This window comes from Danio aesculapii, chromosome 1, assembly GCF_903798145.1.
Source record: "Danio aesculapii chromosome 1, fDanAes4.1, whole genome shotgun sequence".
In the NCBI taxonomy this organism is placed as follows: domain Eukaryota; kingdom Metazoa; phylum Chordata; class Actinopteri; order Cypriniformes; family Danionidae; genus Danio; species Danio aesculapii.
In genome coordinates, this window is record NC_079435.1 from 62,930,260 (window position 1) to 62,955,234 (window position 24,975).

The window sequence follows — 24,975 nt, forward strand, 5'->3', positions numbered from 1 at the left end:
CGGCGGGTCATTCCACTGTGACGACCCCTGAAATAGAGACTAAGCCAAAGGAAAATGAATGAATGAATGTTAGGAGTGTGTCCCAGTGTGTAGTGTGCCAAGCTCATCAGTGCCCTTACCAGTGCTCAAATTTATGCACACAACCTACTGACGAATCACCTGGGGAACTAGGGTGCAGATTGAGACACAGCCTCTGTTTATTCTTCCATCTCTCTCTCTCTCTCTGACCTCATTTCCTGTGACTGTGATTTACTCTTCACCGCCTACTCAGTGTGTTTGTGTTTGAGGAGTGTGTGTGCGTGTGTGTGTGTGTGTGGGTGGGTTTATGAGTTCTTTCATGTACTGTGTTTGTTTGCATGTTCATAAAGACTCAACTATGAGGTCAAACGGGAGTCTCCATGATTCTCCTGTCACTGCATTTCCTTTGAGATAACTAATATACTAACTTACTAATGTAACCGGAGCGTCTCTTCCCAGCGGCTGCAGATGTAGAGCGATGGCGCAGCACAGCAGAGGGATATTTCTGTCTTTCTGAAACACATTCAATTTCACACTCACTGCCGTCATCTGCTGAGCCCCGAACAGTCTGTCACCATGGAGACAAGCATGTGCTCACACAAACACAATCACACACATGCGTATACAATACACACTCACACGCATTCAATCATACACACACAATTATACACACACACACACACACACACACACACACACACACACACAAATGTCACATTATCACATCAGATGCTGATTTTCTCAGTCTCTCTTGTCCTCATGTTAAGAGGAAGCAGATGCCAGGAATGGACGGCTGCACTTCCTGTTTTGCTGTTTTCCTGTGGTGTGAAGGCTTGTTGCATCAGGGATTAGTTGTGTATTATCATACTGTTTATCATGTGTGTGTGTGTGTGTGTGTGTGTAACACAGTTGCTAGGGCACTATGGTTGGTTGGTTGATAGGGTGTTGCTATGGAGTTGCTAGTTTAATCTGGGTGGTTGTTAAAGTGTTCATAAATGCTGTTATGTAATTGTGTCTAGTGCTGCATCCCAGTTTGCAAGCTTATACGTAGGGATGCTCCGATCAGGATTTTTGCAGCCGATACCGAGTACCGATTCCTTGTCATGGTGATCAGCCGATTCTTGTTTTTTAAGATTTATTTTTGGCCTTTTTGGCCTTTATTAGATAGGACAGTATTGAGACAGGAAGCAAAGTTGGAGAGAGAGAGAGAGAGAATGGAGGGGGGGGGGGGGGTAGAGAAATGTCCTTGAGCCGGGATTCGAACTTGGGACACCCAAACGTGCTACTGCGCCATATGTCGGCACGCTAACCACTAGGCTGTTGCACCAACACGAGTACCGATCCCTTGTCATGGTGATCGGCCGATATCAGGTACCGATTCTAACGCTTCAAGCTTTATAATGCATAAAGCATATTTCAGTGGAGATCTCTCCTTATCTAAGAGAATAAGGATTAAGGATGCTGCATATAATCCCTTAAACACGTCTCTTATAAACTTTAGGTGTGATCGTGTCATGGCCAGAGGCAGCTTTACAGAAAATAATTTCAATAGTTCACACTAGGGTTGGGTCGCTTGACCACACACACACACACACACACACACTCTGTCATGTGCAGTCTGAGTTCCAGCAGTAAGCCCAGACAGCAGTGCATGTGGGACAGTTGATCAACGATGTCCCGCTGGATGGATCCCTACTTATATATCCTAAAAGTACACACACACACACTTACACTCTGTCTCTCACACACACTCTCTTTCTTACACACACGTCCACTCTCTGTCACACACAAACACACACCCTCTGTCTCACTCTCACACACACACCTATAATCGGCCAATGCAGAGTGACCTGCGAGCTGTAATCCAGTCAGGATCAGTGTGATTACGTGCGCAGCAGGAGCTGACCGGAAGCTTCCAGATCTGAAATGTCATGCGAGGATCAGATTATAGCATCAGCAGCGTCGCTCTGCAGCATCAGAGGCGCTTCTGCTCACACTGACGCCATCGTGAACATCACACACTGATTTTACTGAAGCAGTGAGATGTGACTTTCTGCTGAGGCTGATGGACACACACTCTCAGGCGTGTCAGTGGGGCGATGAGGGCGTAACAGGACACCAGGAAACACACACCGCAACACACCCAACTTCCTCCCAAAGTGATGCATTCTTCCTGCTGCAGTGCCACAGCCACATGTGTGTGTGTGTGTGTGTGTGTGTGTGTGTGTGTATACAGTGGAAGTATGTGTGAGAGAGAGAGTAGAAATATGTTAGAGAGAGCAAATGTGTGAGACTTTGTGTGTGTTTGAGAGTGTGTGTGTGTGTGCGTGTGTGTGTGTGTGAGAGATGTGTGAGACTTTGTGTGTGTTTGAGAGTGTGTGTGTGTGTGCGTGTGTGTGTGTGAGAGATGTGTGAGACTTTGTGTGTGTTTGAGAGTGTGTGTGTGTGTGTGTGTGTGTGCGTGTGTGTGTGTGTGTGAGAGATGTGTGAGACTTTGTGTGTGTGTGCTTGTGTGTGTATGAGAGAGAGAAAGAGAGAGAGTGGAGATTTGTGTGAGAGGATGTGTGTGTGTGTGTAACAGAGTGGACATGTGTGTGAGAGAGTGGACGTATGTGTAAGAGTGTGTGTGTGTGTGTGTGTGAGAGAGAGAGTGAACGTGTAAGTGTGTGTGAGAGAGAGAGTGTGTGTGTGTTTTTATCTGAGTATGTTTTTGCATGTGAGAAAGAGAGTGTGTATGTGTGTGTGCGTACTTGTGTGTGAGTGAGAGAGAGAGTGTGTGTGCACTTGTGTGTGAGTAAATGTGTGTGTGTGAGAGAGTGTGTGTGCACTTGTGTGTGAGTAAATGTGTGTGTGTGAGAGAGTGTGTGTGCACTTGTGTGTGAGTAAATGTGTGTGTGTGAGAGAGTGTGTGCGTACTTGTGTGTGAGTAAATGTGTGTGTGTGAGAGAGAGTGTGTGTGTATGTGTGTGCGTACTTGTGTGTGAGTAAATGTGTGTGTGTGTGGGTGTGTGTGAGAGAGAGAGAATGTGTGGGCGTACTTGTGTGTGTGAGAGAGAGAGTGTGTGTGTGTGAGTAAATGTATGTGAGAGAAAGAGTGTGTGTGTGTGCGTGTGCGTACTTGTGCGTAAGTAAATGTGTGTGTGTGTGAGAGAGTGTGTGTGTGTGTGTGTACTTGTGCGTAAGTAAATGTGTGTGTGTGTGTGAGAGTGTGTGTGTGTGTGCGTACTTGTGTGTGAGTAAATGTGTGTGAGAGAGAGAGTGTGTGTGTGTGTACTTGTGTGTGAGTAAATGTGTGTGTGTATGTGAGAGAGAATGTGTGTGCACTTGTGTGTGAGTAAATGTGTGTGTGTGAGAGAGAGAGTGTGTGTGTGCACTTGTGTGTGAGTAAATGTTTCTGTGTGAGAGAGTGTGTGTGCGTACTTGTGTGTGAGTAAATGTGTGTGAGTGTGTGTGAGAGAGAGAGTGTGTGTGCGTACTTGTGTGTGTGTGAGAGAGAGTGTGTGTGTGTGCGCACTTGTGTGAGTAAATGTGTGTGTGTGAGAGAGTGTGTTTGTGTGTGAAAGCGAGAGAGTGTTTGAGTGTGTGTACACAGTATGTGTGTGTGTGAGTGAGTGAGTGTGTGTGTTTACATTGTTCTCCTCACACCTTCCTCCCCAAAAGTCCCCACGAGTATAGCAATCCCTGTAAATGTTGAGCTGGTGTGTTGATGTTTTGGTCTCCGTGAAGGACAGAGCTCATAAATCTGACAGACTGAAGGATTGTGCAGATGTACAAGTGCAGATCGTGTGCTGTGAGGGTTGAGGAGGGGAGAGAATATACAGTCTCTACCAGAGATGCCCAAACTAGGGCCCGCGGGTTTCCTCCGGGTGCTCCGGTTTCCCCCAAGTTGGCGGTTCATTCTGCTGTGGTGACTCCTGATTAATAAAGGGACTAAGCCGAAGAGAAAATGAATGAATGCATTAATATGATTTAAAGCAATGTTTTCTAGCTATTTTTAAATAAAGGAAATAAGTTAGGATATTACTGTAAGTTCGGATATTACCCATGGCATGCTATATTTACCTTTGGCCCACGACCCTCAATCAAGTTTGGGTTTTGGCCCTTCATAAGAAAATGTTTGGGCACCCCTGCTCTATACAGTACAAACACCATTACAGTTCAGTTCAGTTGTGTGTGAGAGTGTGTGTGTGTGTGTGTGTGTGCTTGTTAGAGCTGCACGATTGTGGAAATGAGAATCACGATTTTTAGTTTAAAATAAAGATCAGGATTTCTCACGATTCTGTAGATGTAAAATAAAGATTAATATGAGTATAATTATTGTTATTTCTCAGACATATGGTAAAACAGCAGTAATAATATTATGTGAAGCTCTACTGTTGGTGAAAATGCTGAATTTTGTATAGGCTGTGAATGGTGGACTTGAACAGACTTTAAATCTGTCCTGCTCATTAATGCACAGTAAAGTGATGACAACACAACTGTTCATCATTCTGATGTTGAATTATTCTGTTTGAGACGTGTGCTCGCAATCTGTCATTGACAACATTATTAGACCATTAATTCACCATGTCATTATCAGATTCCCTCCTGCATTATATTCAACATTATATAGGCTAGAGTAGTTATACTGACACTGTAAACATTTATTTCCTCTCTGTGTTCGCTGTGAAAGAAAAACATATTAAATGCTTCTCGTATTCATTCATTTCATTCTTTTCAGCTTAGTCCCTTTATTAATCAGGGGTCGCCACAGCGGAATGAACCACCAACTTATCCAGCATATGTTTCACGCAGCGGATGCCCTTCCAGCTGCAACCCATCACTGGGAAACATTCAAACACACTACGGACAATTTAGCCTACCCAATTCCCCTATAGCGCATGTCTTTGGACTTGTGGGGGAAACCGGAGCACCCGGAGGAAACCCACACGAACGCAGGGAGAACATGCAAACTCCACACAGAAACACACACTGACCCAGCCTAGGCTCAAACCAGCCACCTTCTTGCAGTGAGGCGACAGCACTACCTACTGCGCCACCGCGTCACCTTTGTCGTAATCATAACTCTAAAATGTGATATGATTATTTAAATGACGTGGCGCTCTCGGTTTCATTTTCACTGCGGTTTATACTTCCCGCACGGCTCTTAAACGATCTCCCTGTGCCACAAACTGAATGTTATTCACAACATTATTACCTGTTATTCACAGCCTATGCAGGTTCATTAAGTAGGGCGCACGCCCGCCTTCTCTGTGATAGCAGCTCACGGTCAGCAGGTCACGTCACGTGGGAATTTGCGGTCGCGAATACGTCGTCAAGACAGAAATGACATGTTTGGCTGAACTATACCTTCTAAATACAGTATGTGACTCTTTCAACACCCTTTGGAGGTGTCCATGTGTCTGAGCAGCGAATGTGGAACAATGAAAATATGATTGGCAGAATCGTAGAAATGCTGGATTAAGATCGTCTAGCGGGTCGAATCGAGATCGCCATCTTTTTTCCATTAATCGTGCAGCTCTAGTGCTTGTGTGAGAGAGAAAGGGCAAGAGTATGTGTGGATGTGTGTGAGCAGGCTGACAGCATTCCTCTTCTCACATGTCTGATGTGTGTATTGGGTTGCAGATCCCACACAGATTTTTGCACTGAACCCACCCTGACACACCAGTGCTGCGCCGCGACCCTGAATATTGAGCTCTATTGTTCCATATCTGATCCCAGAGCAGCTGGAGAGATGCTTACATCTGTGTGTGTGTGCGTGTGTGTGTGTGTGTGTGTGTGCATTTACAATAGACGTTTTAAAGCATTCCTGAGCTCTATGTTGCACATGTTTAAATGCATGTTAGTGTGTTTCCTAATCCTCCTAGATGACCCAACGGCTCTCTGTCTCTCTGCAGGTGAAGCCAAGAACATCCCTCCATATCCGGGACCCAATAAAATGCGGGATTGCTACTGTACTGTAAACCTGGACCAAGAGGAAGTGTTCCGAACCAAAACCATAGAGAAGTCTTTATGGTGAGAACACACACACACACACAAATATACAGACATACACGTGCACATATACACACACACACAGATAGATAGACACACATACATACGGACAAAAAAACACACACACACACACACACACACACACAAATATACAGACATACACGTGCACATATACACACACACACAGATAGATAGATAGACACACATAAATACGGACAAAAACACATACACACACACACACACACACACACACATGCTGACTCTCTCACACATAGACACACATATACAGACATACGAGCACACAGACACACCCACTTATATAGACATGCAGACACATACACGTGAACACACTCTCTCATGCACACACACACACACACACACACACACACACATACTGTAGTAGATGTAGACGTCTAAGAACATAACTGTGTGTGTGTTTGTGTGTGTGTCAGTGCTGCACAGCCTCATGCATCAGTCTGACAATGAAAAATCCTCCTATTATGAATGAGAATAGCTAATGATAACTGTTATAATAATACTCATTTATCTCGGTTTCTCTGTCCGCCACAGTCCATTCTACGGCGAGGACTTTTACTGTGAAATCCCGCGCAGTTTCCGCCACCTGTCCTTCTACATCTTCGACAGAGACGTGTTCAGGAGGGACTCCAGCATCGGTGAGTGTCTGTGTTTGAATACAGCTCACGCTTCACATGGATAGATGTTCAGAAATCCCTGTCATATCTGTTCACTAAACGTGAGCCGTAATTGGCTGGCACTTTAGAGTAGTGGAAGCTGATTGGCCATGTGGCCAAGTGGGCGGAGTTTATATATAGGGAGGGACACAGAAGCATTGTGTTTATTCAGCAGCATTTACACTCATTTTATCAGACGTTCTGGTAAATGAATGAACTACATGATTATTCAGATTAAATGTGATATAATTCTATAGTGGATGTCTTCAAACAGAGCTTCACACTGCTTATCTAGGATATTGTGTGTGTGTGTGTGTGTGCCAGGGTGTTGTTATGCTTTTGCTAAGGCATGTTATAGGGCTGCTCGATTATGGGAAAAATCATAATCACGATTATTTTGGTCATAATTGTAATCACGATTATTCAAAACGATTATCAGTTGAAGTCAAAATTATTTGCGCTTTTTTAAAATAAATATTTCCAAAGTGATGTTGTACAGATTCAGGAATTTTAACAGTATTTCCTATAATATTTTCTCTTCTGGAGAAAGTCTTATTAGTTTTATTTCAGCTAGAATAAAAGCAGGTTTAAATATTCTGAAACCTATTTTAAGCTCAATATTATTAGCCCCCTTCAGCAATATATTTGTGATTGTCTGCAGAAGAAACTACTCTTACAATGACTTGCCTAATTACCTAATAATTCTGACTTCAACTGCATATATTCAGTTATTTTCCTCACTGTAAACAAGAAAAGGGAAATAAATACAATAGAATAAAATATGAAACAAACGGTGCTTTAAGCATCTTCACTGTAAGAAATGAACACTAGCTATAAAGTCCTTCAAGAGCAGTGAGGGATTTTGTCCTTGTTGTTTGATTAATAATGATGAAAACAGCAGGAATATTGCACACTGTCACTTTAATCTCTTTCACATGTCTTCTGATTCTCAACCCGTTTGTTTATTACAGAAATGAGGGTTAATATGAATAATCACTAAACACCACGTTTTGACACCTATTTGATCATTAAAGCGCTCACATTAAGGTGACTTTAGATGTGTGTGCTCTGCTCGTCTCTGAGGCTGAGTGCACAGTGTGCGAATGAGACCGAATGCTGACCGCGTGCTTTTTTCGCGCTTTAAAAAGATGAATGATTCGAATGTACATCAGTGAATGATGCGCATCCCGTGCTGCAAACGTTACATTACAGTTCATGCTTGAGTCATATTCACGTGGAACTGAGCTTTGCAGAGAAACAAATGTGTACAACTGGAAAGGGGACGGGATATGATGCTATAATCATTTATCTCGAGTAATGTTTGTCATAATCATTAGAAGCTAAAATCGAAATTGAATTGATTAATTGCACAGCCCTAGCATGTTATGGGTTTTAGTACACATTTTGTATGTTCATTCTGTTTATTTAGTTTATTTATCTGTGGATTGCTGAGGCATTCTCTGCATTTTAATGCATTATATGGTTGCTAAGTAGTTCTGCTTTTTTTGGGTTGCTAAGGCATTCTGAGCATTTTTAGTAATTTTTGGTTGCTAGGGGATTCTGAGCATTTTTAGTGATATTTTTGGTTGCTAGGGCATTTTTAGTAATTTTTGGTTGCTAGGGGATTCTGGGCATTTTTAGTGATATTTTTGGTTGCTAGGGCATTTTTAGTAATTTTTGGTTGCTAGGGGATTCTGGGCATTTTTAGTGATATTTTTGGTTGCTAGGGCATTCTGAGCATTTTAGTGATATTTTTGGTTGCTAGGGCATTCTGAGCATTTTTAGTGATATTTTTTGTTGCTAGGGCATTTTGAGCATTTTTAGTGATATTTTTGGTTGCTAAGGCATTCTAAATGCTTTAGTGATATTTTTGGTTGCTAGGGCATTTTTAGTAATTTTTGGTTGCTAAGGCATTTTTAGTAATTTTTGGTTGCTAGGGCGTTCTGAGCATTTTTAGTGATATTTTTGGTTGCTAGGGCATTCTGATAATTTTTAGTGATATTTTTGGTTGCTAGGGCATTCTGAGATACTAGTGCATTGTAATGAGATTGTAAAACACTAAAAATAAAGTCAGTAAAATTACAGAGTTTATTACTAACTGACTGTAAACATTTTGAGGCTTGATTCACCCAATCACAGGAGGACATTTAATCACTCAGCTTATCCAGCCAGATCGTTATGATTCATTCATGATTAATGAAGCCGGAGGCCTTAATAGGTTGAATGTTAACTTACAACCTTTCTCTGAAAATGTGATCATTGTTTGGTGCCAGAAATGCCAAAGAGCATGACTGTATGGCTTCTAGAGTGTTCTGTATGGTTGAGGGAGCACTGAGCTAGACATTTGCTAGGGTGTTTGTTAATGTGGTTTTGTTTTTTTGCTGCTTGTTTGATATTTTATTGTTTCTAAGGTATTACAGGGCTCGAAATGAACCTTTTTGCTTGGTAGCATTGGTGCCCCTAACTTTAAATATTTTATAAGAATTTTATAAGAATTTAGTCGCATCCACTAATTATGAGCACCGTTACGACACATTTTATATAAACAGATTTATTGCGTTTGAAATCAACACTAAATAAAACTAACAAGCAAAGAAATATATGTGCATGCATGAGGAAAATATGTCTCAACGACATCCTGTTATCACTAGAAAATGCATTTTTATAACATAATTGAGTGACCGAAAGATACACAGACTGCTCACCGTCCCTGCACGCACTGCTTGACATGAATGAATCTGTTAACGATAACTCTGCTGTGTTTTCACGAGTGGTGTCTGATGTTGCACAGATTTTACACTCGCACAAATTCTCCCAAACATATTTTGAAGTCACATAGATCAAATTTCGGGCGCATATGCAACCAAAACGGTCTTATACCAAAACGGTTTATAAGGTGTTCTAACTGAGTTTTGTATGGTTGCTAGGCTGTTCTTGATTGTTGCTAGGATGTTTTGTATGGTTTCTGTGGTGTTGCTTGAGTGTTTCCAATGGTTCCAATGTTCTGGGATGTTGTTAGGGTGTTTTGAATGTTTCAGATTTTACTAAAGTGTTCTGTATGGTTGCTAAGGTGATCTAGGTTGCTGCTAGAATTTTCAAATGGTTGCTAGTGTGTTTTGGATTTTTGCTGCGGTGCACTGAATGGTTGCTAAGGTGTTCTGGATGGTTGCTAGAGTGATTCAGATAGTTGCCAGTGTGCAGCTTGAGTGTTTCAGATAGTTACTAGCATATCATATGGTTTCTAAGGTGTTCAGAATTGTTGCTAAGGTGTTTGAGTGGTTGCTAAGGTGTTCTGGATCATTGCTAGGGTGATTTAGATGGTTGCCAGTTTGTAGCTTGAGTGTTTCAGGTGATTACTAGCATGTCGAGTATGGTGTCTAAGGTGTTCTGGATTGTTGCTAGGGTGTTTGAACGGTTGCTAAGGTGTTCTGGATTGTTGCTAGGGTGTTTGAACGGTTGCTAAGGTGTTCTGGATTGTTGCTAGGGTGTTTGAACGGTTGCTAAGGTGTTCTGGATTGTTGCTAGGGTGATTTAGATGGTTGCCAGTGTGTAGCTTGAGTGTTTCAGATGGTTACTAACATGTCGAGTATGGTTTCTAAGGTGTTCTGCATTGTTGCTATGGTGTTTTGAATAGCTGTTTGGGTGTTTTGAAGTGGACAGTGTTAACAGATGTGTGTTGTGTGTCTACAGAGTGGATCAGCTGTGTGTTCATGTGTTGGTGTATTTGCTGTTTCTCCAGGTAAAGTGGCTGTGAAGAAGGAAGACCTGCAGAAATACCACGGTAAAGATCACTGGTTCCCACTGCAGCCGGTCTGTGCAGACTCAGAGGTGCAGGTATGTGTTCATACACTCACATGTGTCTCTGTGTGTGTCATTTATGGCACATCTCAGTCTGTGTGTGTGCACTAGCTTTTAGGTTCAGTGGATTTCAAAACAAATAGAGCGTGTGTTGAGCACAAACACGAGTGAATGCGGTTCACCTTGAGCTCCAGGGCCACATGACCACCAGTAGAGCTGCAAACACTCATGATTTATACAGCAGGAACTCAATCTGAGCTCTTCACTCGGGCTGCACGACATGGCTTTTACTGCAATATATACCGCAATATGAATACAACTGCACCAGATGAAGTGGATAGCTCCATCCCACACGGAAAGAACCTATAGAAACATATATGTTTTAATAAAGGTTTTGATATAGATTTTTAATATATGTGACAAATATAAAATGTGTACATTTAATGTAGGAAAACGGCCAACTTTATATATGTCACATATATTAAAAATCTTTATTAAAGCACATATGTTTACAGTATAGGTTCTTTCCATGTGGGCTCACACTTATTTGCCATAGTTAAATTCCATAACATGCCAGTTACATGTGCACATACATTAGTTTCACATTGCATTTTTTTAAGTTCTTAGTTATTGCCTTGATAATAGAAAATATGAGCTAGGTATCATATATGACAGTTGCCGAAGTGAGATAAGGACTATATAGGGGACATATCTTGTATGTACATATAGGGCTTATATGTGGATTAGGGTTGGGCGATGTCGACTAATTTGGCATCGTATGATGTCTAATGTGATACATCGCGATGGACGATCGCATCATCTTCATAGGTGGTCGTGAATGAATGATTTATGAATAATTAATTAATTAATAACTAATTAATTATTTGTAGCCTGCCGTTTCCGCTACCTGACCTGCATGGTCTTTGTATTACCCATAACCAAATCAAAAAATAAATAAAGATACGTCACACAGATGACCACCTGTCAATCAGTGTTTCAGCAGGACTCTGGCATGAATAGGCAGAGTGATCTGTGTCCTTATAATGGCCTCCACACACTTGGTTGGTAATAATGATGCACAACCAACAGGAACAAACCAACAGTATCTGAGGTTTACACTAAAATGACTGAGTAGAAGTGTGAAAGTGAAAGACTGAAGCAGTGTACTGACGCTGTGACACGTTACCTGAGAGATTCAAAAGACCAAAGAGTCGTCAGATAGAGATAAGATGAATTAAATATCACATTTAACAACTATTGTGGGTCAGCGCCAGTAGCCTAGTGGTACTGCGCGCTGACATATTGCACCAACGTGCTCACAGCGACCCGAGTTCGATTCCCGGTTTAAGGTCCTTTGCCGATCTCTCTGCTCCCAATGCTTTCCTGTCTGAATTCTCCACTGTCCTGTCATAATAAAGGTAAAATCCCCCTAAAAAACTAATTATAACCACTATGGTGAGACGCCATCCAGCGGGACATCCTTGATAAACTGTCAGACGTGCACTGCTGTCTGGAGCTCAGCTCAGACGGGTGCATGACAGTGTGTGTGGTCACGTGATGTGCGTTTTTAGCGGAGGACTGTTCAGGCATGCTAGATGAAACGCCAGTGTGGATGTGGATCATTTTCTTTCTACAATGCCATTCTAAAACTAAGATGTATCAGTGTAATCGGGGCCTAAGTGTGTATTTTTCGCGAGCGGGTTTGTGACCGGGGCGGGGCGGAGGATCGGCGATGGACGATGGCATCATCTATCGACCCAACCCTAATGTGGATATAAAGAAGCAAGACAGGATAACTATATGACCTGTATATGCACCTCAATTCTGCCTATATGTGGCATATATATGCATATATGCAGTGTACATATTATCATAAATGTGCATATATACTGCACATAGGTTTCATATATGCAAATATATCCTCATATAGGTTTTTTCCATGTGGGATTTGTAAATAATTCATCGTTTTACATTGATTAGGATGCTTTTGTAGGGTAGTGTATCTGCATAAAATACAGTAAGGAGACAAAAGGGAAAAATTGGAGCCCTTTAAACTTTCCAATGGCTTCACAATGTTATGAATTTCAGTGTCTGGATTAACTGCAATCCTACACATTGCAGATTCTCCAGTGCAGAAATGATATATTGTGCAGCCCTAGCTCTCACATTGACTGCATTCACACATCTGATGAAGTTCAGAGCTGAATGGATGTCAGATGTGCTCAGTGATGCTGCGCAGAAACATCTGTATGCGCCGCGGACCCTCAGAAACACAGACACATTCATTTAGAGGAAGGATGTGTGTGTGTGTGTGTGTCTGTAATGAAGAGCCCAGAGTCTCTGTCAATAGAGCGCTCATTGTTTTGTGTGTGTGTGTGTGTGTGTGTGTGTGTGTGTGTGTGTGTGTAAGGAAAAGCAGCCCATCCTCTTTACAAAGCTCATTTGCATATTGATGATGTCAGCTGAAGTCAAACAGAGAAACTTTGTTTTAACGAGAGGGGTTTCATTGCTTAGAGGAAATTCTGTGCATTCATTTAGATATATATATATGTATATGAATAATTCTCAGCATAAATGACTACTAAATCTTTTCATTCAGTATGCTTTTAAGTTGCACTTTACAATATCTAGTAAAAGATGTATGTAATGTCACCATGGCTGGTCAATAGTTATTACAACTATTATAAAATATCTTCTCTGTTAAAAAGCAGTTTAGGAAATAATAAAAAAATATTACTTGAAAATAATAATTAATTTAAAAATATTATTTGTTTCTTTAAAACTCTCCTACTCTTAACTGCTTATGTAAGCTGCTTTTCTGTGTATAATTGGATCTGTGCAGACACAAAGCGCTGGATCAGATGATTCAAATCAAACCAATCAGATTCACATTATGAAACACTTGAGTTCAAGATGGAGAAACTCTGTCCTCAGTGAACAATCTGTGGACTGACACTGAAAATAAACATACACTCACAGTTTATATCCCGAAATGATCTAAAAACTATATTTTTATGTTTTTTTTATATTTTTTTAAAAATAATTCTTTAAATCTTTTAAAATTGTTTTATTTTATTGATTTATTTTATTAATTTTTTCTCAATTAAAGGGCACCTATAATGAAAATCCTCTTTTGCAAGCTGTTTGGACAGAAGTGTGTGTAGTATAGTGTGTCCACTGTCATATTGGAGTGACAGAAACACAATAAGTCTCTTGATTAATTTCCTAATGTTAAAATAGGATCCAAATCCCTCCCATTTCCAACGTGACGTAGGAGTGCGGTTTCCCCGCCACTGACGCAAATTAACATATCTCCGTAGTAACGTGTATAATCATATACACAAGACAAGACGTGCGAAAAGCAACTGGTATTAAAAGATCTGTACAGCTGGCTGTGGTCATCAATCATCATCAAGAATGAGTTTTACAAGTTTAAAACCTTTTTAAAACAGTGTATGTTTGTAATAAAGACAGTAATATTGCTGTAATTCATCACCACAGCTGTGTGACAGAACAATTATGAAAGAAGACAATTCAATCCCGGTTTGTGGACTTAAATCAGGTTTATTTTGTACATTAACATAACGGATGTCCATACAGCAGTGGAGATTAACATGTATCCTGTCACATTTGCCGTGCAAAAACAGTGCAAAGCTATAACGTGTGTGTGCACGCGAGCGAACATTATAACAACATTGTGTGTGCGTACTCATCGCTTCAGAAAGCCTTAAATTAACTCCACAACAAATATATCAAATAACCGCTGTGAAAGTTCATACTGTAGTAAGGGAGATCTGCTTCATTCTTGCCTGTCAATGCGCTGTTTGTCTACGTGAAGGCTATGGCTGTAACACGCATGTGAGAACGGTGGGCGGGGAGAACCAGCGCATTAGAATTAAAGGCACAGGCAACCAAAATATCTGCAATGTTAAAACAGCTCACATTTCACAGATTTAAAAAGGTATAATCAATATTCTGATGGGTATTTTGAGCTGAAACTTTACAGACACATTCTGGAGACACCAAAGATTTATATTAGATCTTGAAAAATGGTTAATAGTGGTGCTGTTTAAACAACTGTAGGACTGATGTCTAGTATCAATGTACAGAAGTTTGTTATAGTGTACATTCAATTGCATACACATACTTAAGGGCAAAAACAGAAATAAAAGATTATGAACAAGATTTGAAGGACAAAGGCTAGTCATGGATCATCCGTAAGAAAGTTCCAGAAAGTGGAGCACATGCACCAAAACAATTCAGATATCTGATGTAAATCAAGAGATTTGTACGTTAAATTAAAGAGACCATATTTAATTTTTCTGTTCTTAATGCTTGTTTTGGATAATCCAGTAAATCTTTTAGAAATAAAAGCTGTTTATTTGGATCTTCATGGACACAAAAAACAAGATGATTCATATCTAATTGACATTATGAGTTCAGAACTAAAGATTGAAAACAAACCTTTTCTAAGAAGAGCTATTTATTAGATTATGCATGTAAGTCCAATAATCCATTGACAATCCCTCTATTTTTTGCTTTAATTTTCATTTTATGGTCTTGGCGGACGCAGATAACAAGCACAAGATCAGATGATTCAATTAGATCGAGATTATGAAACATTTGAGTTCAATACAATAACAGAGACTTTAGAAAAGTGTGTTTCTCGAGGGAACATCACAGTGTACAGTTACAAAATGATTAGAAAGTGTATTTATTTATTTAAATATGGAACTTTTTAACACAGATATGATTTTGTTCAACACATTAAGCATAATAGTTTTAATAACTCATCTCTAATAACTGATTGCCATGATGACAGCACATAATATTAGACTAGATATTCTTCAAGACACTAGTATTCAGCTTAAAGTGACATTTAAAGGCTTAACTAGGGTAATTAGGGTAAAGTTAGGGTAATTAGGCAAGTCATTGTATAACAGTGGTTTATTCTGGAGACAATCCAAAACTAATATTGCTGAAGGGGGCTAATAATATTGACCTTAACATGAGTTTAAAGTGTGAGCCAAATAAGACTTTCTCCAGAAGAAAAAATATAGGAAATACTGTGAAAAATATTTGAAAAAGAATAAGTATTGCACAGGAGGACGAATAATTCTGACTTCAACTGTATCTATATATAATCTCTCTCTCTCTCCGCAGGGGAAGGTTCACCTGGAGCTGCGTCTCAGTGAGCTCATCACAGACAGCGGTGTCGTCTGCCACAAGCTGGCAACACGGTGAGCAGCCAATCACAACGTCCACACTGCCACCATCAGCCAATCAGAGCCCTCGTGTCTCATCACATTCACACCGCTGCTGTCAACCATATTTTATTATTAACCTATATTTCAATTAAAGGAATGCTTATTCAAATACAAATCTCCTTTAAGTATAATTGAATGTAAACTGGATTCTGTGCGTGATTAAGTGTTGCGATGCCATCATAGCATGCATTTAAGCCCTGAACATTTCCAGCATTTTAGAAAAGAGTTTGCTTGATTCTGTGATGAGTTTAGTGATCATAAAATCCTGGAGGGACTGATTATTATTGTTGGCTTTCTGTATGACTGAACTGAGATCACACACTGCAGCTTGAGTATTTTTAGCAGTGTGTTTTTATCTCTCTGACAGTCTAATAGCGGCCTGTACAGCACAGCATCTGTGAGTAACATGCCTGTTATTTGTTGTGTGAAAGCAGCACTTACAGTCAACAGCAGAGAGAAGCACGTCACCGCAAATCAGCTGAATTATAATTATTTAGAAAACCTATTTTGAGACATGGCAGTGATTGTAAATGTTGCCGGATGAGCATTAGTTTCCAGTATTGTCTGATGGGTGTGATGCACACACAAAAATTGGTAAAAAAGGGAATTTTTTAGAAACCAAAATTTAGCTGAGTGTGTTTTTATGCCGGTTTAGGCATTTGGTGGAAAAATAAATATGATTTTAAAAACTTTTAATGTAACATTCACGTAATTGATTCATTCAAAACAGCTGATTCATTTCATTTGACACAGATGATTCATATAAGTTGAAACAGATTCAGTATTGTCTGATGCTCTGTTTACCAAAAAATAAACTGACCAAAAGAAAACTAAATGTTTTGGGGGTTTTTCAGTAACTAAAGTGTTGCTGAGTGTGTTTTTATGCTGGTTAACACCCCATTAGCCGCATTTCCACTATCGGGCCAGTGCGAGCCAGGGCTTTAATCGGGCCAGGTCGGGCCAATAGCCCAGGAGGTTGAGAAATGAGGCCGAAATCATGTCGCGTTTCCACTGTCGGGCTAGTTGCTCGCAGCGCGTCACGCAAACACCGCCCCCAGAACGTCCCCCGAATCAAACCCCACACAACCCGTCACACAACCCGCCCACTTCAGTGGGAACAAAAAACTCAAATTATAACCACAAACACAACCTGGCATCACTACGAGAGCTGGAAGATGGAGAACACCGAAGCGATTGCTTTTTTACTGTTTGTGGTCTGTTGGTGTAAGGCCAGACAGCGATCCCTGGATAAGGACATTCGAGTTCGGCGGCATTTACTTCGAACACAGATTTTTTTCTTCTTCTTAGTGAGTTGATCAAGCGCGATAGCAAAACAAATGTAAGGGAAGAAAGCATCTTGTCTCCTTTTTACCTGACAGGAAAACTCCGCCTTTGTACGTAACCCCGCCCCGAAGCCCCAGTTGGCCCTCCTTGGCCCAAGGTATTCGGCGGGCCGAAAAAGGCCGGACGCTGGCCCCAAGGAAGCCCCGCTTTGGCCCGATTACGCCCCGGAAGTGATAGTGGAAACGCGACTGGCCTTGGCTCGCCCTGGCTCGCTCGCTTTAGGCGCGATAGTGGAAACGCGGCTATTGACACGAGCGTCAGCTTCAACGTATCCCATTCACTTTAAATGGGTGACGTCAGGTGTTGCCGAACTGCATTGTGGATCCGTCGACGCCGCTTCAGTGGCGTTGTTCGCTGCAAAAGTTGGACTTGCTCAACTTTTCAAGCGCAGATGGAAGCGTGAGCCAATCAGAATGCTGTATGCAAATACACCAGCTCAGACAGTGGCCTATTGCTAGCTAATTTCATTGGCTGACGCTGCTATGATGATCACATCAGCCCCAACATTAGACACGCCCTCTGTCAAGCGTTGACGCTGAAGCCCCTTGTGAATGGGGTGTAAGGCATTTGGTGGGAAAATAAATATAATTGTAAAACTGCCAAGAGGTAGCGCAAGTCCTGTTTTAATGAACCTTTCACTCAGCTGATTCATTCAAAACTTCTGATTCATTTCATTTGACACAGATGATTCATATAAGTTGAATCAGATTCAGTATTGTCTGACTGAAAATTAATTGAGTTTTTTAATAACTGAAATTCAGCTGAGTGTGTTTTATTCTGGTAAAGGAATTTGGTGGAAAAGTAAATATGATTGTAAAACTGCCTGTAGGTGCGGCGAGACTTATTTTAATTAAGTTAAATTAGTATTTTAATTAATCAGTTACTCAATTGATTCATACAAAACAGCTGATTCATTTCATTTGACACAAATGATTCATATAAGTTGAATCAGATTCAGTATTGTCTGATGCTCTGTTTACACAAAAAATGACATTGACCAAAAAAGCAACTCAATTTTTTTTTCAATTAGAAATGAGGTACAGTGGTCCCTCGTTTATCATGGGAGTTTCAATCTAAAAATAGCCCGCGATAGACAAAATCCACGAAGTGTGCTGTATTTTTTAACAATTATTCTAGATGTTTTAAGGCTGTAAAACCCCTCACTACACACTTTATACACCTTTTCACAAACACATTTTCACACTATTCTCCCTTGTTTAAACACTCTCAAAGTTCAAACCTTCGTAGAAAAATAAGTCCGGTATTATAGACTGAAACCAAACTTGTTGTCAGGCACAAACATTCATCGCTGTCAGCAAAAGGTTCATAAAGCTTTTCAGCTTTTGTGCAGATAATGCTGGCATCCAGTGTAATGTTCTTCTTCCTGCAGTCACTGATCCACAAAGCTAAAGCGGACTCTATCTTTAAGGGGGTCGCACAGAGGATGCGCCGTGCACATAACAGTTGGAAGTAACACACACCGGACGCACACATTCGCATCTTATTTACAATGAAATGCGCGGCAGAAATGTGAACAGTGTCCTGAGTCGTAGCTGGACGCCGCAGACAGCCGCTGGTGTGTGTACCTTAATATAAACCTATGTTTACAGTTTTAAAATGCATGGCACTGCGTGGCGTGGCGCTTCCGATGTGTGACCCCCTTTACGATGATCTTGCTGCAGACAGTTACAGCCCTTTTTGCATCCTTGTTGGAACTCACACTGCTAGCATTTGGGGATTTATGTTAAAGTAGCAAGCTGAACACATTCTGTGCTGTACATGAGACACAGAGGAGATTGATTGACAATGGTCTACAGCCAATCAGGAAACAGAACACAATATGCTGTAAAAAAATAAGCCTATCAAATTGCACTAAAAAATCAGCGAAAAGGGACTACTGTATTGTATTGTATAATATTAATAGAGTCTACATTCATGCTGGTTAAGGCATTTGATGTAAAAATAAATATTAAAGTAAAACTACCGCAGGCAAGTGCTTTTTTAATGAATCATCTACTCAATTGATTCATTCAAAACAACTGATTCATTTGATGGACGCAGATCAGATGATTCATATCAGTTGAAAACCACACTGAAAACAAACTCTTTCGAGGAAGAGCTCTGCTGGAAATTTGATAAACTTAAACAAATTTGTTAATACATGTAGGTCTGTTTCCAATAACCCAATGACAATCCCTCTATCTTTTGCTCTAATTTTCATGTTATGATCTTGGCGGACGCAGAGAACAAACACAAGATCAGATGATTCATATCAAACAATTAGATTCAGATTGTGAAACACTTCAGAACTATTAACAGAGACTTCAGGACAGTGTTTCTCGAGGGAGCATCACAGTATATGTATAAATATTTTCACTTTATTATTTTATATTTTTACTCAAATGATGATGAGTCTCTTTCACTCAAATGATTCATTCAAAACAGCTGATTCACTTAGAAATGAAGCAAGTGAGTGTCCTTATGAATGAATCATTGAAGCTTCATTCAGTAAGGAAACATGTGGTCAGTTTAGCACATTGACTCAAGCAGACTTTAGTGTAATATTTCACAATTCACACTCTTTGCACAATATTTTTTTTGGTTTGATGCTTTGATTAGCAGCTTAAGTATTTTAATATGTGAACTGATGTTTGATGTGTATGTGTATCTTGTGTTCCTGACATAAATGTCCCCACAAGTATAGCAATACAAGTACATTTTGATCTTGTGTGTTTATTTTTTGGGGTCTCTATGAGGAAAAAGGCTCATAGAATAGCCAGAATAAAGTATTGTGAAGATGTAAAAGTGCAGATTGTTTACTTTAGGAGGAAAGGAGAGAATATTCAGTCTGTACGGTAGAAATAATCATCATGTCTATAGGAAGTCCCCATGAAGATAGCTGTACAAGTGTGTGTGTGTGCACTTGGCTTACATATCTGTAACTGCATGAATGCATCTGTGCTCCGCTGTCAGTTAATGGAAATGAGTTCAGTTTAATGTGCTGCATGTGTGTGTGTGTGTGTGTGTGTGTGTGTGTGTGTGTGTGTGTGTGTGTGTGTGTGTGTGTGTGTGTGTGTGTGTGTGTGTGTGTGTTATATAGGCTTCATACATGCTCAAATGCTTTCACAGCATCAGTGGCTCCATGTCTGGACAGTTTCCCACACTGGAGCACTCTGGGTAATGAGCTTAGTGTCACAGTGAGCAGCGCTCTCATTCACAGGATATTTATGCAGCTTCCATTTTAAGACACAGTGAGGATGACGTACACACAGAGACTCACGAAAACACACACACATATATACACATACACAAATCTGTGCACACACATTCACGAATATACACACACATATAGTACGCACATATGGACACACACAGTGTATCATACACACACACTTTGCACTCATGTCAAACACACATGCACACACACTAACACTCAAACACACACACATATACACAGAGATCCACACTTGGACACATGTGCGCACACACAGAAGCACATAGACACTCATACACACATGCACACACACAGACATATTGATTCATTCCCACACACACACACAGATATACACGGACACTCACACACATGCACAGATTTTGATTTGTTCTAATACACACAGATACACATGGACACACGCAGAGATACACACGGAACACACACACACACAAATTGTGGGTGTTTCCCAGTACTGGGTTGCAGCTGGAAGGGCATCCGCTGCGTAAAACATATGCTGGAATAGTTGTCGGTTCATTCCACTGTGGCGACCCCTGATAAATAAGCGAGTTAGCCAAAGGAAAATGAATGAATGACTATTAATGTGTTTATTATTTACAGTCAAGGCTGAAATCATTCATACCCCAGGGGTATTTGCCAGGGGTATGAATACTTCTGCCTCTATTTTAATGACCCAGTAGAGTAAGGTCAGTGTATACAGTAAATGTAAACTCATTCCTGAACTTCATTTGTGTGTCTGTAATCTGGACTCCAGCAGAAGGCCTCAGTCTGTTTTAGCCTGCGCTGGACGTCATGGCTGGTGTATTTTTGGGCATCTGTATGACCAGGCCAGACGCAGCATTATATAAACGGGCTTAACACACAGGAAGTGCCCTGGAAGGATCGGATGGCATTAGAGATGCTGTAAATCCTCTTCATTCATCAGCATTAAACCCCCATTCACAGCCGAGCTCTGCTTCATGGACACATCTGAATGCAGATCCGCACTGTCTGCTTATTATTTATGATGTGATGTTCATATGCTTTGGATCTGAATGAGTGTGAATGGGTTTAGTTTCAGTCCATGTGTGTGTGTGTGCGTGTGTACTTTGTATTCTCACATCAAATGTCCTCACAAGTATAGCAATACCAGTCATTTTCTTACTTAGCTCATAAATCATAGTTTAAAATAAATAATTTAAGTGAGTGTGTACTGTGTATATTTATTATGTAAATATAAATACACACACACATGCATATATTTGATTATATTAATTAGATATAAAATAATGTAGATATAAAATAATGTAGATATAATATATATGTGTGTATAAACATTATATATACATTTAAATATTTAAGTTTTGTATTTATTTATTTATGTGTATATCACATATATATATATATATATATATATATATATATATATATATATATATATATATATATATATATATATAATATAATACACTCACACACACAAGCACACTTATATTATGTCAAAGCAATCTTTGATTTAGGATGCGATTAATCAAGATTAATCTTTGCCTAGCACTAAAAAACAATGTCTATAGGAAGTCCCCATAAAGATAGCCGTACAAGTGGGTGTGTGTGTATGAGAGAGAACCTGTCCATCATGCCAGTGTCTGTAATTGATGTCACACTGTCAATCATCCAATGATGTCACCACACACGTCTGCCCACACCAAAGCTCGACTCTGATTGGTCGGTTGTGATATCAGTTATACAGTATACAGTGCCTAACCTCAGATCTGTCAGATCTTCCTGTTTGTATGAAGCTCATGATGTCTGTTTGGTTTGTTGTTTAGGGTTTTGGAGTGTCAGGATCTGCCGATAGTCAACGGTCAGTGTGATCCGTACGCAGTCGTGTCATTACTGGGCCCTTCCAGGTAACATCCCAGCTAAAAGCATTGCTGTTTATCCCATTTACAAGTGCTCATTACGTCTTTCCAATAGCGGTTCAGGGCTTAACGGGTGTCCTCAAATAAACACACACACACACACACACACACACACACACACACACACACACACATATTAAGGCTGCTCGATTATGTGAAAAATCATAATGATGATTATTTGGTGATAATTGTAATCCTGATTACTTAAAACGTCATAGGATTAGATTGCTTATTAAAAATTAAAGGATAAAGATATTTTCAAATATTATTAAAAATTATTTAGACAATGATGACTATGATATTTTACGTTTGTTCAATTTCCATACTTGAATACGGTTACACTCCTCAGAAAACCTTTTCATTTTTGCTCTGTCGTGTTTATATAAGTGTCTAATATATTAAATCTTATGCAGATGCACTGCACAGAAAAAGACTTGATCATCTCAGTTGATCTAAATTAATGAAATCTTTCCAAATAGAGCTGTTCAAATCATCAGGCGAAATTCTATTCATATTGCAATATATTTCACAGCAAAACAAAATATTGCAATGTCAGATTGTTCCAATATCATGCAGCCTTTATCATATGACCAAATAGTTTTACAGATATAATACTCAGCATATGAGTTCACCGCTCATAACTCTCTCTTTTAAATTCAGATTTTTAATAGGATGCTCTACAATATTATATTTGTGCATATACATTAGATTAGTCAGTATGAAGCTAATCTAATACATATCATAGGACAACGGTAATTTTAGCATCATTACTCCAGTCTTCAGTGTCACATGATCCTTCCAGTGTAATATGAGGATTTGATGATCAAAAAACATTTATGATTATTAAAAACACTTTTAATACTGTTAATTTGGTCAGAAATAATTAGTCAAAAAAAAAAGCTGAAGTTTAAAATCAATTATTAATCAAGTAACAAATAAAAAATGGTAATATTTATTATATTATTGATTATTAATAATGAATTATTTATGTTTTGAAAAGTTGACATAATTTGTTTCATTTTTTCGTTTTGTTTTGCATATCTGGCGGTGGTTTTAATATTTATGTAGAAAATAATAATTTTGTAATATTTTAATCCTATAATTATTATCTATAAAGATATTTGCGTATTGCTCTATATCCTGTGTGTATTAAGCAATGTGTCAGCGAGGCGCACAACTAAAGCCTGGTTTATACTTCTGCGTCAAGTGATCGGCGTGACCCACAGCGCATGCAACGCGCGTAGCTGTGCATTCATACTTCTGCGCGCTGTTTCTGTTGCTCTGCAATAACACTTCCAAAGCGCTAGTTGGCAGTGAGGCGTTTATGTGCCTCTGTGTGGAGTTTCTTCGCTGGTGTTTTGTTTTTTCTGAACGCTTCCTTAATGTACAAGTGGTTCAAACTCGCTCATTTTGAGGCAGGAACCGGCGGACGTGCAACAACTTTAACCATGAGGTAAATACAAAACAAAACTGTCCATCCAGAGCTCCTTCACAGGACTCGACACTTGTAAACAATCGCTCCACCAGGCTTGTGCGACCCTCGGTCCCGCCCACACTCGTCAGCGCTACTAAGCCGACCAAATCACAGTGCTTGCGCTACACGTCGTTGCGAATTTTTGAGAGGTGCACATCAACGACCCCAACAGACAAGGCGAGGGCTATGCGTTCACACGTAGGCTGCACCGTAGCATACGCGTGTGCTTGACGGAGAAGTATAAAGCAGCCTTAACGCGCTCTGTGCTGGACTTCAGACCTGCTTTCAGCTGGTCTATTGCACAGTCTACTTTAGTTACTCAAAATAGCAACGCGCCAACAATGCGCCTTAACACACCTCTTTTCTTGACCGAAACACCCATGAGTCCTCAAAGTGGCGCAAATGGATTTGCCATTTAAACAACGTGGTGGAACAAGAGAAAATTAGGGTTGCACTGGTCTGAAAATAGCAACACGTCAGGGAAACACGTCTTGCGCCTTATTGCGCCGGGTGTATGATAGGGCCCATTATGATTATTAAAAACAAATATTTTGGTCAAAAATAATCAGTCAAAAAATAGCTAGAGTTTAAAATCTATTATCAATTAAGTCAAACATAAAAAGGTATTATAAACAGTAAAAGTGAAAAGGATAATAAATAGTAATAAATAAAAAAGGCTGTGTTTTTTCATGTTTTTTTCACATCTGTTCTGCTCGCTCAATTTATCAAAACAAAAATACATAAAAATAGTGAAATAGTATTATAATTTAAACAGCTGTCTTCTATGTGAATATCTAGTAAAGTGTCATTTATATAAATGATTTAAAGCTGAATTTTCTGCATTATAACTCCAGTGTTCAATGTCACATGATCCTTCATAAATCAGGATAACATATAAACATTTATGATTATTAAAAACAGCTGTGCATACGCTTATTTTTAATTTCTCTGGATTAAATTAGTTCAATAAAGTAGCGGTAATCTTTTGTAACATCATTAAAGCAGCACTGATCTCTCTCTCTCTCTCTCTCTCTCTCTCTCTCTCTCAGGTCTGAGGCCAAGAAGACGAAGGTGAAGCGGAAGAACAACAATCCTCAGTTCGACGAGATTTTCTTCTTCGAGGTACAAACTCACAGTCAGAGAATCGTCTGTTGTTTTACAGTCTGCATCAGGTGGACGTGTGCTTTTTAAACTAAATTAAATCCCTTTCACTGTCACATCACCAGCAGTATGTGTGCTATGATGAATGAAAAGC

General features: G+C 39.8%; 1 protein-coding gene across 1 annotated transcript in view; it reads left to right on the top strand.

Moving 5' to 3' along the window:
- Nucleotides 1-24,975, top strand: part of rasa3 (RAS p21 protein activator 3) — a 69,618-nt gene that overhangs the window by 11,074 nt on the left and 33,569 nt on the right. The window contains exons 2-7 of the mRNA XM_056464025.1: nt 5,916-6,033; nt 6,583-6,686; nt 10,444-10,538; nt 15,666-15,742; nt 22,154-22,234; nt 24,770-24,842. Of these exons, the coding sequence (XP_056320000.1) occupies nt 5,916-6,033; nt 6,583-6,686; nt 10,444-10,538; nt 15,666-15,742; nt 22,154-22,234; nt 24,770-24,842 (548 nt within the window). The remainder of the gene's footprint in view (nt 1-5,915; nt 6,034-6,582; nt 6,687-10,443; nt 10,539-15,665; nt 15,743-22,153; nt 22,235-24,769; nt 24,843-24,975) is intronic.